At 38.8% G+C, this 20,000-nt stretch overlaps 1 protein-coding gene across 4 annotated transcripts in view; it reads right to left on the reverse strand.

Annotated features, from left to right (window-relative positions):
* Positions 1-20,000, reverse strand: part of LOC144971372 (tyramine beta-hydroxylase-like) — a 27,645-nt gene that overhangs the window by 733 nt on the left and 6,912 nt on the right. For all 4 annotated transcript variants that reach the window (XM_078912169.1, XM_078912168.1, XM_078912170.1 and 1 more), the window contains 8 exons: positions 18,639-18,859; positions 16,165-16,278; positions 15,062-15,245; positions 12,327-12,530; positions 10,946-11,071; positions 10,193-10,281; positions 5,908-6,007; positions 244-425 (listed from right to left, as the gene is read on the reverse strand). In XM_078912169.1, coding sequence (XP_078768295.1) covers positions 244-425; positions 5,908-6,007; positions 10,193-10,281; positions 10,946-11,071; positions 12,327-12,530; positions 15,062-15,245; positions 16,165-16,278; positions 18,639-18,839 — 1,200 coding nt within the window. In that variant the 5' untranslated portion in view covers positions 18,840-18,859. The remainder of the gene's footprint in view (positions 1-243; positions 426-5,907; positions 6,008-10,192; positions 10,282-10,945; positions 11,072-12,326; positions 12,531-15,061; positions 15,246-16,164; positions 16,279-18,638; positions 18,860-20,000) is intronic.

Consider the following 20,000-nt stretch of genomic DNA (forward strand, 5'->3'; position numbering starts at 1 on the left):
TTTCTTTGTTTAGAACCAAGATGGCCGCCGTTGCCGGGCTGCGTGACATCAGACTACTGAATCCAATTCAGAATCAGCCCGTCCTAAAGAATAAAGGACTCTTCTTGACATAAAAGAAAAAATCAACCAATCACGGTGGCCGTTACAACTTGTTGCGGGATTCAAATCGCCTCTGCACTCCAAAACTAAAAAGAACAAATAATAAATAAAAAAACAAAAACAACAACAGAGAGACGCGTTTACCTGCATGCAAGGATGACCTGTGACCTCAGCAATGGCCATCTGACACGGCACGCTGCAAAGTGTGCACTGGTTATTCTGTATTTTCGAGCTGCCAGCCATGGTGGATGAGCACTGCTTTATGATTTCATCTCCCATTCCCACGAAAACGTGAGCAAAACCCGGAAGAATGCATTCCCCGAGGGCTGTGTAGATGAAATGAAAGAGGAAACAAAAATGATAAATAATAATTAGAAATAGACCAATGGATTAACAAAATAAATAAGTAAATAAATGACAGTTAATAAATTAATTATAGGTAACGATAACTTACTTACTTAGGCCGCCCCTTGGGGCGCCCAACACGAGCCACTTGTCTTCGCCATTCTGTCCTGTCCTCCATAAGTGTACGCAGCTCCCGGGTGTTGTCCATTCCTGTGTCATCTAGCAGGCAGTCAATGTATGTTTTATTCTGATTCCCATAGCACAAGACTGCCTGCCATCTCCTCAGTGTGTCTCCAGCAGTGCCCCGCAAGTCTCAGTCTTCTCTCATTTGTATCTTCGATAAATGTCCAGTAAAAATACAACTTCATGAATAATCAAAAGGTATATATACTCTGACCTTGATGATGATGCACCTTTTGATTTTATCGAATAATGTGACAACCCAAATCCTTGTCCTTATTTCCGCATCTTTATATTTTTTTTGAACTCATCTCGCACCCCACTGACGCGCTTGATTTCGGCTGTAATGTGCAAGATGTAGAATTGCTGGGATTAACATATTTTCTGCCGAACTCTAGAGAAAAAAAACACAACACATTTAGAATTCTAGCCAGAAAATCGTCGCTTAGAATGGTCTGTCATCTTGGTAAAGCCTCTCAAACCTTGAAGGACGAGTTTTCTGGCTAAAACTTTACAGGTTTTCTCAGGGTAAGGCAAAAATAGATAGTGGATGAAAAATGTCTTTTCCTTTTCAATGCCGGGACTTAAAGCCATGTGAGAATGGGCATGATCTATATTACATTTCCATGTGCTCGAGGTCATTGGTCACATTGCAAAATGTGCTCAATGTGACCCCTGGGTGGGGTTCCTGACCTCCCATAGTGGGCAGGGGGGTACATAATGTGTCTTCTATCCCCTTATATCTGTTTTCCAACATGCTTTCTGTCTTTGTCTTGGAATGAGATTACTTGGTTTTGTCCTGGTCCTGGACAGATGCCCTGGCTGAGAGGGAAACAGTCGAATGTATAGTTAATTTTGGGAGATGATATTTTTTTCATTGTAAATCATCTCTCTGTTATTCACTGTATTGTGCTTTCTTTATATCATATATGATTTGTAAAACATTTGAGTGTGTTCTTCTTAGCGGGGACCTGTGCTTGTGTCTGGATGAGACTTTTAGTGATCTCAAACTAAGTACTTTGATAGAGTGCTTTTGAAATCTACACCTAATTCTTATTTGAACCAATTCCCCTTTGTCTTCCCTTTTCTTGGATGCTTTATTGTAATTCTATAACTTTTTACTATCCCATTTTCTTCCTTTTTACTGGCGCTGATATAACCTGTGTTGCAAGCGCCGTAAAACCCTTGAAAACATAAAAACATCAATGTGACCCACATAGTGAAAAGTGTTCACAGTTTGAGAAATATCCAACGTTACAATTGGTCATTTTACTCAGCATGACTCATGGGTATGTTTACAACTTTCATAAACAAAGCAACGTGTTTAGGAAATGTCCAATCGTTGTACAGCAAATCATGTGATCGATGACGAGGTTGGACGACAGCATGAATATAGATCGCTCCCCCATTGTCAGTTATCAGGTCTCTGACCATTCTCAATATCGCTTGACCTTGTAACTAGACAAGCCATCACCACAACACCAGACTACCGACGCCATTCAAGCCACGTTTACAGCACAAATATATTATGAGTCTCGTCTTGTAACGAGGTCAAGCAATGTTGAGCATGTCTAATACCAGATAGGTGACAGCGATCGGAAAACTCTGTCGCTTGGGCATTGACCTTGGGTAAAACACTTTTATAAAAACAACCCCTCTCGACTCAAATGTGAATGGGTATCTCTCTATAGAAAGTAGCGGATATTCTTAGAGTACTTGCACAAAAGAAAACAAAAAAAAAAAACAAAAAACAAACAAACAAAACAAAACAAAAAAAAAAAACAAATATAAGAGGCGCTTTGCACTGTATGAAATCAACCTTTATTTCCACACCATCTGCTAGGGGATTATTGAAAACTGAAATAGAAATTTGAGCATTTTATAGCGCATTTTCACAAATTCGCTTTGCTCAATCCGCTTCAGTTTTTATATTCCCCTAGCAGATGGTTTGGAAATAAAGTATGATTTCATACAGTACAAATGCCACTTATGTTTTTTAGTGTTTATTTTTTTGTGTGCAAGTACTCTAAGAATATCCTCCTAAAACTGAAATAGATAGATAGATTTGAGCTTTTTATAGATCATTTCCACAAATTCGCTTTGCTCAATTCGCTTCAACTTTAGGATGTCCAAGATGACCAGTAAACAGTTGGCGGCGGGTTGTTGACCTGTGGTCACAGCTGGCCTGATTGTCGTGACCGATAACATCTAGCACTGTTGATTCCCAATAATCTGTCGATCATTCCGATAAAACACACACACACACTCACAAAAACACACACACACACAACACCAGAAACTCAACACAGTTTGCCAACATGGCGGGCTCCAATAGCTCAGTTGGCAGAATACTCGCTTACCAGGCAAATTCAAATAGAAAGAAATAGATCCTGGGTGCAATCGAGAAATGGTTATTTTTGCCCCCCCCCCCCCCTATCCATCCAGCACTGCGTAGCTGGGCCTGTTTGATCTGGTGAAAAGTACTTTGCGATGGACCAGCGTCCTTGCCAAAGTGTAGCAATCAATTGATATTGTTTGTTTATGCTATAGTGACAGGGATAAACTCTGGCTCAATGAGGCTAGTGGCTCTGAAGGAATACTTCATGCTAATTGTCTATCAACAAGATATGAAGTGAGTAGAAAAGTGCCAGAAGACAAGAGAGAATAAAAATTTTTTTCGCGGCGGTGGTGGGGTTTGAACCTGCGACCTTATTGGTACGACAACTCCGCCTGGCAGGTGAGAGCGTGGCTCTACCGTGTGAGCTATCCACGAACACAAAAATATTCGTTTCAAACCCAAAGTCATTTCTAGATCCCTCTCTCACCCACTTCTTGAGATCGCCGATTCGTTCACCGCCATCGCGAAGTAATTTTGACCAGCAGTTAAGCCTAATAGCCAATATTCTCATCACAAACATATAACATAGAAACGATTGAGACATTGAGTATGCTCCGGTGTATGGGTGAATTTTTTAATTCAGAAAAGTGAGTGGAGCAGGCACTTATGTTGGTAACAACAAGATATGAAGTGAGTAGAAAAGTGCCAGAAGACAATAGAGAATAAAAAAAAATTTTTTTTATATGTTTGTGATGAGAATATTGGCTATTAAGCTTAACTGCTGGTCAAAATTTCTTCGCGATGGTGGCGAACGAATCGGCGATCTCAAGAAGTGGGTGAGAGAGGGATCTAGAAATGACTTTGGGTTTGAAACGAATATTTTTGTGTTCGTGGATAGCTCACACGGTAGAGCCACGCTCTCACCTGCCAGGCGGAGTTGTCGTACCAATAAGGTCGCAGGTTCAAACCCCACCACCGCCGCGAAAAAAATTTTTATTCTCTATTGTCTTCTGGCACTTTTCTACTCACTTCATATCTTGTTGTTACCAACATAAGTGCCTGCTCCACTCACTTTTCTGAATTAAAAAATTCACCCCATACACCGGAGCATACTCAATGTCTCAATCGTTTCTATGTTATATGTTTGTGATGAGAATATTGGCTATTAGGCTTAACTGCTGGTCAAAATTACTTCGCGATGGTGGTGAACGAATCGGCGATCTCAAGAAGTGGGTGAGAGAGGGATCTAGAAATGACTTTGGGTTTGAAACGAATATTTTTGTGTTCGTGGATAGCTCACACGGTAGAGCCACGCTCTCACCTGCCAGGCGGAGTTGTCGTACCAATAAGGTCGCAGGTTCAAACCCCACCACCGCCGCGAAAAAATTTTTATTCTCTATTGTCTTCTGGCACTTTTCTACTCACTTCATATCTTGTTGTTACCAACATAAGTGCCTGCTCCACTCACTTTTCTGAATTAAAAAATTCACCCCATACACCGGAGCATACTCAATGTCTCAATCGTTTCTATGTTATATGTTTGTGATGAGAATATTGGCTATTAGGCTTAACTGCTGGTCAAAATTACTTCGCGATGGTGGTGAACGAATCGGCGATCTCAAGAAGTGGGTGAGAGAGGGATCTAGAAATGACTTTGGGTTTGAAACGAATATTTTTGTGTTCGTGGATAGCTCACACGGTAGAGCCACGCTCTCACCTGCCAGGCGGAGTTGTCGTACCAATAAGGTCGCAGGTTCAAACCCCACCACCGCCGCGAAAAAAATTTTTATTCTCTATTGTCTTCTGGCACTTTTCTACTCACTTCATATCTTGTTGTTACCAACATAAGTGCCTGCTCCACTCACTTTTCTGAATTAAAAAATTCACCCCATACACCGGAGCATACTCAATGTCTCAATCGTTTCTATGTTATATGTTTGTGATGAGAATATTGGCTATTAGGCTTAACTGCTGGTCAAAATTACTTCGCGATGGTGGTGAACGAATCGGCGATCTCAAGAAGTGGGTGAGAGAGGGATCTAGAAATGACTTTGGGTTTGAAACGAATATTTTTGTGTTCGTGGATAGCTCACACGGTAGAGCCACGCTCTCACCTGCCAGGCGGAGTTGTCGTACCAATAAGGTCGCAGGTTCAAACCCCACCACCGCCGCGAAAAAAATTTTTATTCTCTATTGTCTTCTGGCACTTTTCTACTCACTTCATATCTTGTTGTTACCAACATAAGTGCCTGCTCCACTCACTTTTCTGAATTAAAAAATTCACCCCATACACCGGAGCATACTCAATGTCTCAATCGTTTCTATGTTATATGTTTGTGATGAGAATATTGGCTATTAGGCTTAACTGCTGGTCAAAATTACTTCGCGATGGTGGTGAACGAATCGGCGATCTCAAGAAGTGGGTGAGAGAGGGATCTAGAAATGACTTTGGGTTTGAAACGAATATTTTTGTGTTCGTGGATAGCTCACACGGTAGAGCCACGCTCTCACCTGCCAGGCGGAGTTGTCGTACCAATAAGGTCGCAGGTTCAAACCCCACCACCGCCGCGAAAAAAATTTTTATTCTCTATTGTCTTCTGGCACTTTTCTACTCACTTCATATCTTGTTGTTACCAACATAAGTGCCTGCTCCACTCACTTTTCTGAATTAAAAAATGCTAATTGTCTATTGTGTATATTTTCGTTACAAACAAACACACACACACACACACACACACACCACCACCACCACCACCACTATCACCATCGCCACCACCACAAAGAATATCTACCATCATCACCATCATCATCATCATCCCCATCACCACCACCACTATCAGATCACCACCACCACAAAGAATCTCTACCATCATCACCATCATCCCCATCACCACCACCATCATCATCATCATTATTACCACCACCACCACCACCACCAGACTTACATCCAGTCCTGGTACAAATGTCAAACTCATCAAACTGAATGCACTGGTCAAAGTCGTTGATTAAGGGGAAGTAACTCACAAAGGCATAACACATTTCACCCTGTGGGGAAAAGGAGGTTTGAAGTTAGAAATAGGATGAAATGAGAACAAAGTGTGATGTCACTGGTTCCAGTCTCATAGGGAATGAGATTAGCGGAAGAGTAGCGTCCCTTAACTGGACGTCACCGGCGGAGAAGTTATTTGTAAACAAACCAACTACAAGCCAAGCGCTGCAAATACAAAATGTATTATTCATATTTCTGTACAAAAGTGCATGTCATAATCAACGTAGATCTTTTCCTCAGTTTTCTCCATTATGAAATGTTAACAAAATATGATGTAGACTACAAATTAAAAATAAAAGATGTTGATGAATAATACAATACGATGAGACAACCCTTCCTAAACTTACTGAACTTCCCACGATTGATTGGTACTAATAATGGCGATAGCGTCTGTCGACTTCCAACAAAGGGGCGCTACTCTTAAATCTGTTTTGAAATCTCATTCGCTATTCGAAGTGTGAAAACCAGTCTTCCGGAAGACTGAATACAATCATTGTGTAATTGATCTTCTAGTTTCAGAGTGATGTCGTCTTATTTTCTAGTCTAAATAAATGCTGGTCGTCAATAAAGATCATCCATCCTCTATCGTTTCCGTCCCGTAATTCTAAGAATCTGCCTAGACATCTTGCTACTAAAATAGTCATACCACCTTATGATTCAATACGTAACCTATTCATTATTAGTCTTCCGCAGGACTGGTTACATACACACTTCCAATGATTTTGGAACCGGAAAAATATAAAGTGTAACGTCATGACCTTTCTGCCCTATTATTGTCCTATAGAATAGTAGAGTACAGCGTCTCCGGTTTGATGTATCGTGGATAAAACCATCACAACTACTTTTGATTTGTTAATTGGAAATGTAATGTTAATGTATGGGTTCTAATATTGGCAATAGCCTGGAAACACATCGTTTTAATTTAGACCTCTATTGTTCTTCAAACTAGGCTTTCAGTTCTGTAGTCTTTATTTTATTTTCCCTTTGTGAGTTCGTGTTTTATTGTAAAGCGCCTTTGAGCATGAATTCGTGGAATTTGCGCGCTATACAAATGGTTTATTTATTATTATTATTATTATTATATTATTATTATTATTATTATTAATTATTATTATTATTATTATTATTATTATTATTATTATATATTATTATTATTATTATTGATTTGATACAGCGATCAAAACTCCATGGCTGCACCAAATATCCCATTGGTGGCAAACACCGATGGTGCAGATAGAACGTCAATCTGACGTTATTTCCATTAAAAAAAATAATTATGCCCTTCCGCCACGACATCATAAGATACCGTCGCCTAGGCATTCCTGGAAGGAATATCGATAATTCATCAAACAAGATATTTGATGTCAACAGGAATCGCCTATGTTGTCCAATTGAGCAAATTGTGGGTTAATGATCTTGCTCAAGGAAAAAAAAAACGAAAGTGCCTGAAGAGGGACTCGAACCAGTGACCGTCCGGGTCACAGTGCAATGCCTTAACCACTCGGCCACTTCGACCGATATAATAAAATAAAAAAATAAAATTCCCTTTAATCATCCCATGGGGAAAATTTGTCTCGAGGGTCTATTCCAAGGGAAGACATGAATAACCCAGGCATCAGCCGCAGTGCAACGTCGCAAATTGAGATAGGGCGAGGTGACTTGCTCAAGGCCACACATCGCAGCGGCGGGTGATCGAACTCGGTACCTTTCGGGTACGAAGCAAAGACGGTACCGCTGAACCACGCTGTTACTGGTCAGATACTCATTTTACACCTGAGTGAGGTGAGAGAATATATTGATAGTTATTTTTATCCAACAACTATGTCTGTTTACGCACAAAAATCTAACCATTATTTTATAACCTGCTCCATTCTACACGAGTTCTTTTGTTACCAAGCGAATATTTCTATTTGTCTACCTTTCAAGAAAGCAGTCTATTGATGCTATGAGTTTATGAAAAATCCCCACAACATCTACCAGTCGGATGTAAGTTACCAATATACAAAACTGTGTGTAACCTTGAACGTTTATAGTCTGATTCATAAACGTCGACAAATCCACATAGTCGCACATTAAAAATTATAAAAATGTATGGCGACATGTAAAGATGCTATAAATGTATGGGGACATGTAAAGATGGTAAAAATGTATGGGGACATGTAAAGATGGTAAAAATGTATGGGGACATGTAAAGATGGTAAAAATGTATGGGGACATGTAAAGATGCTATAAATGTATGGGGACATGTAAATGCTATAAATGTATGGGGACATGTAAAGATGGTAAAATGTATGGGGACATGTAAAGATGGTAAAATGATGGCGACATGTAAGGATGGTAAAATATAAGGGGACATGTAAAGATGGTAAAAATGTATGGGGACATGTAAAGATGATAAAGTATATGGGGACATGTAAAGATGGTACAATGATGGGGACATATAAAGATGCTATAAATGTATGGCGACATGTAAAGATGGTAAAAATGTATGGCGACATGTAAAAATGGTAAAATATATGGGGACATGTAAAGATGGTATAAATGTATGGGGACATGTAAAGATGCTATAAATGTATGGGGACATGTAAAGATGGTATAAATGTATGTCGACATGTAAAGATGGTAAAATATATGGGGACATGTAAAGATGCTATAAATGTATGGCGACATGTAAAGATGGTAAAATATATGTTGATATGTAAAGATGGTAAAACTGTATGGGGACATGTAAAGATGATAAAATGTATGGGGACATGTAAAGATGGTAAAAATGTATGGGGACATGTAAAGATGGTAAAATGTATGGGGACATGTAAAGATGGTAAAAATGTATGGGGACATGTAAAGATGGTAAAATGTATGGGGACATGTAAAGATGGTAAAATGATGGCGACATGTAAGGATGGTAAAATATATGGGGACATGTAAAGATGGTAAAAATGTATGGGGACATGTAAAGATGATAAAGTATATGGGGATATGTAAAGATGGTACAATGATGGGCACATGTAAAGATGCTATAAATGTATGGGGACATGTAAAGATGGTAAAATAAATGGGGACATGTAAAGATGGTAAAATATATGGGGACATGTAAAGATGGTATAAATGTATGGGGACATGTAAAGATGGTATAAATGTATGTCGACATGTAAAGATGGTAAAATATATGGGGACATGTAAAGATGCTATAAATGTATGGCGACATTTCAAGATGGTAAATATATAGGGACATGCAAAGATGGTATACATGTATGGGGACATGTAAAGATGGTAAAATATATGTTGATATGTAAAGATGGTAAAAATGTATGGGGACATGTAAAGATGATATAAATGTATGGGGACATGTGAAGATGGTAAAAATGTATGGGGACATGTAAAGATGGTAAAAATGTATGGGGACATGTTAAGATGGTAAAAATGTATGGGGATATGTAAAGATGGTATAAATGTATGGGGACATGTAAAGATGCTATAAATGTATGGGGACATGTAAAGATGGTAAAAATGTATGGGGACATAATGTAAAGATGGTAAAATATATGTCGACGAGTAAAGGTAAAAATGTATGGGGACGAGTCAGGTTTTGGTTTAAGTTTTTAATTTTTAACCCAGAGAAAAAGATGAAAGCGAATTTATTCTCCAGTATTTTTCAGATATTTGGCATTGGAGTATTTTGTAGTGAACGTCATAAAACAAAACCGTTAGGCTCAGTCCGGCGCGTACTTATTAACAGGTCTGATAACCCAAATTTGTTATGGGCTCAATGTTGTCATGGAAATATTCTCAAACCAATGTAAAATATTGTCCATTACAACAATGTTAAATCAAGCCCATAAATTGTGCCCGGTTATCGGACCTGCAAACGTGTGCCTGATATCTGCCGTCGGCAATCCCCAGAACCAGCGAAATGAGAAGAAAAAAATGGCGAGATAGTTTGATAATTGTTTTCAACAGTTAGCGTTGTAATAGAAATACTCTCAAACCGACTTGTATTTAGTTGCAGGTCAGATAACCCAATCTGTTATGATGGAAATAATCTCAACCAACGCAAAATATGTAGACGACAAAAAAAATGTTTGCACCAAAAAATAAAAAGTTAAATAAATCCATGCCCCCCCCCCCCACATGCCCCCTTCCCATTCCCTCTTCTAAACGATTTTATTGTGAGTCCTTACATCGGATCCATCTCCAAAGATGACTGTGTGGTTTCTCATTCGCCTCCCATCTCTCGTGTTGTACAGGCAGGTCACTCGGATCTCGTCACCTGAAAACAACAGGGGGATTAAAAAGAAATCAGCTTTTGATTTTTGTATTATTTTGTTTTGATCCAAGCATCAGTAACACACTTTATAGTCACCTACAAAAGACGTCTAACTTCTACGTCATGGTACAAGACCGAAAGGCTAGAGCTCAGGTGGTCGCTGGTTCGGATAAGTAAGTAAGTTTTGATCTGTTATTATTTTTACACATTTTATTTATTTAACTTTTTATTATTTTAGAACAAACATATTTTCGTCGTCTGCATATTTTGCGTTGGTTGAGAGTATTTCCATCATAACAATGAGACCATAGCAATTTGGGTTATCAGACCTGCAAATAAATGCACGTTTTAAAGTATTAAACAGAATATTATAGCCATATTTGCACACATTGGCACCATGCTAAAAACTAGTTGAATAAATACAAAGAAATGAAAGAATCGAACCTGGCACATATTTCACACATTGGCACGCATTGGCACCATGCTAGAAACTAGTTTAATAAATACAAAGAAATGAAAGTCAGTCTCTCTCTATTCTCGATTCATCCGATAACTGCTTACATCTTAAATACGATGGCGGCGTTTAGCCACTAAAAAGTGGCTGTTGTCCGGTCTGCGGTAGTCTGTGCTGGTCACTAACGGAAATCTGTGTATCTTTCATGCTTACCTGGCAACACTTGGATTGGCTGGGCAAAAGTAGGGGCTGGGGGTTTGTCGTAGTCGTAGTGTTGTTTATTTAAAACAGTCGATACCACAGATCCGTTCCTTACGACTTCAACGAGGCCTCCGGTACCTGGAATGTTGGTGGCAACATTAAAATATAAAATTTTACAGTTCTTATAAAATTGAGAAAAGTAGTAATGATGTTGTTGCTGTTGTTGTTGTTGATGATGATGATGATGATGATGATGATGATGATGATGATGATGATGATGATGATGATGATGATGATGATGATGTTGTTGTTGATGGTGATGGCGATCATGATGATGATGATGATGATGATAACGACCAGGTACTCATTTTACACCTGAGTACGGCGAGAGAATGTGTTTTCGATTCATGCGCCTTAAATAAACAGCATGCAACCGCCCCTGGGTGGTACAGTGTTTTACACACAGATTTAAAAGAGAGTCGTGTATATATATATATTATATATATATATATATATATATATATATATATATATATATATACATAATATATATATATATATATAATATATATATATATATATATATATATATAATAAGAGAAATATACTATAATCAAACACCCCCATGAAGCCACACTCAACACGAAAAATGAGATGTACAATAGTTGTCCACATCGCCGGAAGCACTTATTAATCAACTACAAACTTACGGAACAACTTCAACAAGCAACAACACACAACAAACCAAACTCATGTAACACACAGTCCTGATGATGGCTGTAAAGGCCTGAAACATCGATGTAGACTGACTCCAACATTGTGGTAAACATTAAAATTATATATATATATAATATATATTTTAAAAAGTGACTTAGTAATATTCATCATTTGGACACTGTCCTCACACACTATTATATTAAGATATAAGTATTTTCTAAAGCGTAACAGTGACGTTAAGGATATTCTTTATAAACAACGTATCTGAATGAGAAAGAGAGAGAGAGAGAGAGAGAGAGAGAGAGAGAGATAGATAGATAGAGGGAGAGAGAGAGTGAGAGAAAGAGAAAGGGAGAGAGAGAGGATATATATATATATATATATATATATATAGAGAGAGAGAGAGAGAGAGGAGAGAGAGAGAAGAGATAGATAGATAGAGAGAGAGGGAGAGAGAGAAAGGGAGAGAGAGAGAAGAGATAGATAGATAGATAGATAGATAGATAGATAGATAGAGAAAGAAAGAGGGAGAGAGAGAGAGAAAGGGAGAGAGAGAGAGAGAGAGAGAGAGAGAGAGAGAGAGAGAGAGAGAGAGAGAGAGAGAGAGAGAGAGAGAGAGAGAATATGCTCAATCCATTTTTTATGTCAACCACTTTAAAGGGGATTTTTTTCTCACCGGTGTAATGTATATGGAGATGCGCCCTGGTCAAATAGATGGGATGAGGCAACCATGTCCTAGTACAATCAGAGCTACAGCTTCCGGTCTGAGGGAATCTCGTCTGGTACGGGGGAATTTCCAGATCATTCTGACCGATCTGAACGATACCCATGTCGTATCGACGAAACTGTGACGTGTAAAACACTCGAAACCCTGAGCTGTCTAGGGACGAAAGAAACAGGTACACACACACACACACACACACACACACACACACACACACACACGCACAATAAATAGATAGCTGACATAACATGTGATTGAACTTTTATATATCGTAAAATCCACTAAACGTGCTCAAAACACTTTACAAGGAGTCCCTAGCCAACAGCAACACTCAATATGTAAGACGATATTAGGCGATATTACAACACTGTTAAAGACCAGGTACTCATTTTACAACAGAGTACGGTGAGAGAATGTGAATAACAAGTCTTTTCCAAGGACTCAACTCTGCACCGCTCAGAGCGGGAACCGAACCCAGGACCCTCCGATCCGAAGGCGAGTGTCATACCACCGACGTAAGAGAAAGATCTGAACAAGTCTGTATGAAACAGTTACAAAGTAGAACGATCTGAACTAGTCTGTATAAAACAGTCAGAGACAAAGTAGAACGATCTGAACGAGTCTGTATGAAACAGTCAGAGACAAAGTAGAACGATCTGAACAAGTCTGTATAAAACAGTCACAGACAAAGTAGAACGATCTGAACAAGTCTGTATGAAACAGTCTGACAAAGTAGAACGATCTGAACAAGTCTGTATGAAACAGTTACAGACAAAGTAGAACGATCTGAACAAGTCTGTATGAAACAGTCACAGACAAAGTAGAACGATCTGAACAAGTCTGTATGAAACAGTCAGAGACAAAGTAGAACGATCTGAACAAGTCTGTATGAAACAGTCAGAGACAAAGAAGAAATAAAAATACAAAAATAAAAAACATCCCAAAGTCAGTCTTCCTCGACTGGGTACCGAACCTCAGACCTCCTGTTTAGGTTGTCTTATGTTCGATCTCCAGTCGAGAGAGACTAATTTTATGGGGATGTATTTTGTCTCTGTTTTGTCAGGTATTGTTTTCTACACAGTTTTTCAGTTCTATAAGACACACTCATCTCATGTAGTTCCATATCTGAAGCAGACGTCGGAGGTCATCTTCCGCCAAGCTGATCTATCTCTTGCCAATTCTATTAAAGCAGCGCCACCTTTCTCAGCTTCATCTGTCCAAGTTCTTATCCCTTTCAAATACGTTATTCTTTGTCTTCCTCTTATTCTTTTTCCATTCATCTTTCCAGTCAAGGCGAGTATTTCCAAACCAGGGTGGCGGATAATGTGTCCTAAAAATTCCATTTGGCGTTTGATGATTTTTGTTATCAGTGATCTTTTTCTGTTTGCCATTTCTAAAATTTCTTCATTTCTTTTCCTTTCCATCCATGACACCCTCATCATTCTTCTGTAAAACCACATTTCCACTGCCTCCAGTCTTTTAACCATGGTCTTGTTTATGGTCCAGCTCTCACAACCATATAGCAGCACAGACAGTACATAGCAATCCAGGACTTTGATTTTGTTTTCATGCTAATATTCCTGTTTTTCATAATTGTATGTAGCTGGTTGAATGCATTCTTCGCCATACCTATTCTTTTCTTTATTTCACAATCTGATTTTCCATTGGATGTTACATTGAAGCCTAAATATTTGAAACATTCAACTTGTTGTATTGTTTGTCCTCTGCTTGTTATTACACAGGCTGGTGGGTTATTATTTTTAGATACCGTCATACATTCTGTTTTAGATATATTCAGTTCCAGTCCCATATTTTCACTACTCCTGACTACAACATCCAGTAAGACACACTACGTATTCTATATTCAACAAACTAGACGTATATATTCATCCTATTCATTAAAGCACACACAGTGGAATACGCAAAATTGAAACACTCCCAAAGTCAAACCTCTGCTTTATGTCAACACCTCGTTCCCCAACTTTCTGTTCTTTATCTTATTGTGTTTCATGGATAATAAATAAAGTCAACTTTACTTAAAGTGAACAAATCTTTCTGAAGTTTTGCACTAACCTCGAAGTATATTAGCTCACACAAACCCCTCCCAACCTTCTATGAAGGCGAAATGTGCCGGTGAAAATTAACCAAAAGGGAAAACGGAAAAATAAATAAATAAATAAATGAATAAATAAATAGAATATCCAACCCCCCCTCCCCCCATAAAAAAAACAACAAAAAACAATGTAAAAGTGCTATCGAAATATAATACCAATGAACTTATGTCGCATTCAGAATCGTGTCACTAAATTAGAGACTGCCCGAAATGAACTTCTCCCCCCCCCCCTCTTGCCCTTCTATGCAGTGGTCGAGTTGCGCCCCCCCCCCCCATCTAATGACGTTTGGCCAATATTTGATTCACTGTAGAAGCCACTGCCAGCTTTTAGCCCCACAACAAACCAAAGTGGTCCTTCAGAGCCATTAGGCCCATGGAGCTGGAGTTTATTCCGGTTTCTATAGCCTGAAACGGACAGTAGTAATTGATTGCTACCCTTTGGGATAGTCAGGGTAGTCAGGGGGGTCAGAAAAACAAAATCTCGGCTGCACCCGGGATCGATCTTGGTCCCTTTGCGTGTGAATCGAGTGCTCTACCAACTGAGTTACCCCCTCCCCCCACCAACCCAACAAACCTTGCAAGCCGTCGGCCCCGTCTTGGTTGTTCCAGTGGATTTGCAGCAAGAGCGTCTTGACAGAGGAGAGCCCGAATCTGTTCCCAGCGTCTGGAGGGTTGCAAATGGGGCCCGCAAGGCCCCGGGACCACTGGACCATCATGTGGCGACACTGATTATCCGGGTTGCCACATCTGTGGATACTCTAGGGGAAATGGCGGTAAATTTAACGGTTAAATCAGGAACTGAAGAACTATCACAACCATTCTGTCGTCTGTTTGGATTTTATGTGATTTATTGAAATGTTTTTATTGCTTTTGTAAATGGCCGGACAAGGGGTTTGAGCCCGAAACGTTCCGTGATTGGTATTTTGTTATTTTTCAAAGCTGTTCCAGTTCTATTCATTTCTGTTCAGATGAATGACTCTTTTTGACTCTTATCTAGCTATCATATCACGTCTGTTACTAATTTATTAATATCCATAATATACACGATAATTTTAAAAGAATAATTACTCAGATGTTTAACTCTCTCCTTCCCGACCATTTTCAGTATTTTCCCAAAATGGCAGGCTTACCCAGCAGAAACAAATGATTTTTATAACTCAAACAAGCTTTGTACAAACCAGCTTTATGTTCTTATTGATTAAACAAAGACCATTGTGATGTACGAAATAAATCTGAATAAGAAAAATGTAAATTGTGTCGTAACAAATGTGACGATTTTGCTGTAGGTGGTAACGAGAGGGTTAACCGTCTCCTTACCACCTGCAGCAAATCGTCACATTTGTTACGACACAATATAATTTTTTCTTATTCATATCTATTTTGTACAGCACAAATGTGAAGAAGGATCTTTGTTTAATTGATAAGAACAGAATGTTGTTTTGTAGATATCTTGTTTAAGTTAAAAAAAAAAAAACAATTTTTCTGCTGGGTAAGCCTGCCATTTTGGGAAAATACTGAAAATGATCGGCAAGGAGAGAGTTAAAGTCTATGACATTGTAGTGGACTGAATTAGAGGTTATTTGAAATTCAATGTTTCGCCTCTCAAGCTCTCTCCGGACACACCAGCGAGCAGCAATGTCAATCAGTGAATGAGTCAGAATAAATAGTCACACCTACCCCGTGGTCTCGGTCAGGACAACCAAACATAATCATGTGATGAATGAGCTCGGTGTTGTTGATGAGAGGAAGATAGCCGATAGCATGGAAGTCTTCATACAGGTTGATGGGGACCTGAAAATAGCAAGAAATGAAATGAGTTATAAAAAACAACAAAACTTTAGCTTTTATATGGCGCAATATCCACTTAATGTGCTCAATACTAACGAAAGAGTGAAAATAGAGAGGCTATGTATGGGAACAAAACAGACAGCATCTCCATTTTCACTCTTTCGTTAATATTTTACGATCACCGGCTTCAGGCAGCCCCTACCGTTTTCTACTTTTTAATGTGCTCAAAGCGCTTTACAAGGGGTCCCTGACCAACAGCAATATGTAACATGTAGAACGAGACATGACATGGCGATGTTACAATTTTTTTTCCGACAGAGACAACGATGTTAACGGCCAGGTACTCATTTTACACCTGAATACGGTGAGAGAATGTGAGTAAAGAGCCTTTTCCAAGGACTCAACCATGCGCCAAGTGAGGCTCGAACGCAGGACCTTCCGATCCGAAAGCGAGTGTCATACCATTAGACCACATAAAAAAGTGTCAGAAGACAATGGATGGAAAATAAAAAAATAAAATGGTGGCGATGAGGGTTCGAACTCAGGACCATACTTTGACGACAGAGCCGCCTGTCCGCGAGGGGGACGTTCTGCAATCGAAGCCGTCCACCACTCAAAAAAAAAAATTGGTACCTGGGGTTGGTGGGGTGTGATAGTAGTAGTAGCGTATGGCTACACCTCCAAATTATGTTTGTCGATCCATGATGTCAGGTCATCTCCGGCCTCTAAGATTGTTTCGTACCCCCCTTCTAATTTTGTTACTGGGCATTGCAGGACCAGATGATCGATGGTTTGACGTGCCCCTTTGCAGTATTGGCAGATTGGTGAGTCAATGAGTCTCCATCGATAGAGGTTTTCTTTGCTGCGACCATGTTTGGTTCTAAGTCGGGGTGTGATATGACGTTAATCTTACATCATGTCATGGGTTTAATGCTCATGGGAAGCAATAAGCCGTGACGTCACAAACACCTTCTTCTCTTCTGGTTCAAAACTCATTGGAAGTGTGTAACCAGTCCTTCGGATGACTAACAATGAATTGATGCCATGTATTTATGTAAAAAAAAAAACAAACCCAACCTTAAACGTTTATAGTCTGATTAATACAATTTAATGAGAACTACTCGTAAAATGGCTGCCTAAAACAATTAATAACAAAGAGCTGAGTGACGTCAATTTCGTTCCATCTATAGGTCATATAACTATTTAAGTTTCAGGACGTATAAATAACTTTTTTATGATTACGGGGAATAAAAGAGCGAGGCTGGATGATCTTTATTGATGCCCAACATCAATTTCGACTAGAAAATAAGATGCCATCACTCGGAAACCAAACGATCAGTTGCCCAAGGTGTGTGTGTCTAGTCTTCCGGAAGAAGACGACAAAATGATAAGATAAGATAAGATAAGATGAGATGAACTTTATTACTCCAAAAACAGGAAATTACATTGTGTTTTACATGGCTCAAGGTAAAAGATAAGATATTTAGCAGGATTGATGTTTATACAACAAAAACAATAACAATGTATCACATCTAGTTGGGATTTAGTACCGAAGAAAACATTCAGATCATTCATTCTCACACTCGCTCTTATATTTACGTTCTTCATTAATTAAAGATGTCTGAAATAATGGCATTAATAATAAATGGAAAGCATTAAAACTACATGACTAAATAAATCACATTTGATAATTCCTAATTGAAGCGGGTAAGAAAGATTTGTTATAGCGTCCTTTGTTTGCTTTTAAGCGCAGCAGCCTATAACGTCTATTGCTCCATTTGATTTGAGGGTACAAAGTATGATTTTCATCTCTTATTATCTAATTCAATTTCTTATTACACAGGGTTTTTAACATGGTTTCAAATTCATATCTTTTTGAGTTTGCCGTAATTTTCTTTCCAAATTTGAGGACTCTATTAATTTTAACAACATCCCATTTCCTAAGTTACCGCCCCATGCAGGGAGGCAGAAATTTATCATACTTAAAACTGTTGATTCGAGAAATATTGACAGTATTTTCTTGTCTGTCTTAAAGCTGTTTAATTGTCGCAGATGGTACATTCTCTTTTTTTTTTAATTGAGCTTTTATATAGCCCAATATCCACTAAATGTGCTCAAAGCGTTTTACAAGGGGTCCCTGGTAAACGCAACATTTAACATGTAGGATGGGACATGACGCCTGTTAGGCGATATTACAGCCCAGGACCTTCCGAAAGCGAGTGTCATACCACTAGACCACATAGCCGCACTCTTATTACAATTAGTTATGACTTTCCTTGTATGATGGCAATAAAGGTAATGATAATGATTACTATAGCAACAATAACGATAATAAGGAAGATGAAAACTATGCATAGACTTACAAGCTGTTTCTGACAAACGTAAGTGGTTCGATCTGTTGGGACACGGGTGGGAGTTATTCTGACGTCAAAGTATTTGACGTCACTTTCTATGAAATCACAGGTGGGTTTGATGATCGGTTGACACATGACACTGACCAGGGACTGAATGGTCAGTGTTAACACGGACAGAGTCCACCTCCAGGACGGGTTTATCTTAGCCATTCTGGAGTCAATCAATAGTTCTGTTGGAATTACGATAAAAAGGCTTCCATTAAATGAAACCACCCGACAAGAAAAATTAAACAATTATTACAACTAAAAATTTCAAATAAATAAATAAACCGAAAAAAAGCAAACAAACCAAAAACAAACATAAAAATCTATACACACACACGCGCGCGCGCGCACACACACACACACACACACATATATATATATATATATATATATATATATATATATATATATATATATATATATAATGATATAAGTTGTGCTTCCTAAATCCGTGCTGTTCATCACAAAAATACTGTTAGTTTCGAGATATTCAGTTATTGAGCATCTCACTATGTGTTCTAACAGTTTGAAGCAGATGCAAGTTAATGAAATTGGACGGTAGTTTTGAGCTCTGCTTCTATCATCTTTCTTGTAAATGGGTTGGACAAGAGCGTGCTTCCGTTTCAAGAGAGAGTTTGAACAAATGAGTGAGGGCAGGTGCAAATTCGTTACTCAATATCTTTGAGACGGGATGGTATTTTGTCTGGGCCACATGCTTTCTTTGGATCTAGAGTGGCGAGGAGTTTGGAAACGCCCTCTACTGTCACATTGATTTCGGCCATAGTATTCTGATCGTTTTCTTCTCCTTGTAATTGTTGAGTGGAAATTTTGGTATGAACTTTTGAAGCAAAAACAGAGCAGAATTGGTTATTAAGTATGTCTGCTTTTTCCTTTGCATCAGAGTATAATACACGATCATGCTCAACCGAATCGCACCTCCTACTTTTTATAAATTTCCAGAACTTTTTGTTTGAGTGTTCACTCACAAGTTCCTTAACATAATTATGATAGGCTCTCTCTCTCTCTCTCTCTCTCTCTCTCTCTCTCTCTCTCTCTCTCTCTCTCTCTTTGCGTCTCTTTTTTCAGTCAGGTAATTGTACCAGTCTTTCTTACTGTTGGACTTTCTCGATCTGCTTTTGTTTCCATCTGGATAATCGTTTGGCGGTGGTGATTATCCATGGTTGGTGACATTTCCTTGAACCTTCCTTCGTTGGTACATGTTTGGACATCATTTTGTTTAGATGGTCGTTGATGGTAATCCAAACGTCCTCAGTGCTTTCTTGATGTTTATTAATTATGTTTTCACTAAAAAGACGCGTTCCTGTC

Source organism: Berghia stephanieae, chromosome 4 (genome assembly GCF_034508935.2).
Source record: "Berghia stephanieae isolate SIO BIC M18660-M18661 chromosome 4, UCSD_Bste_1.3, whole genome shotgun sequence".
NCBI lineage: Eukaryota > Metazoa > Mollusca > Gastropoda > Nudibranchia > Aeolidiidae > Berghia > Berghia stephanieae.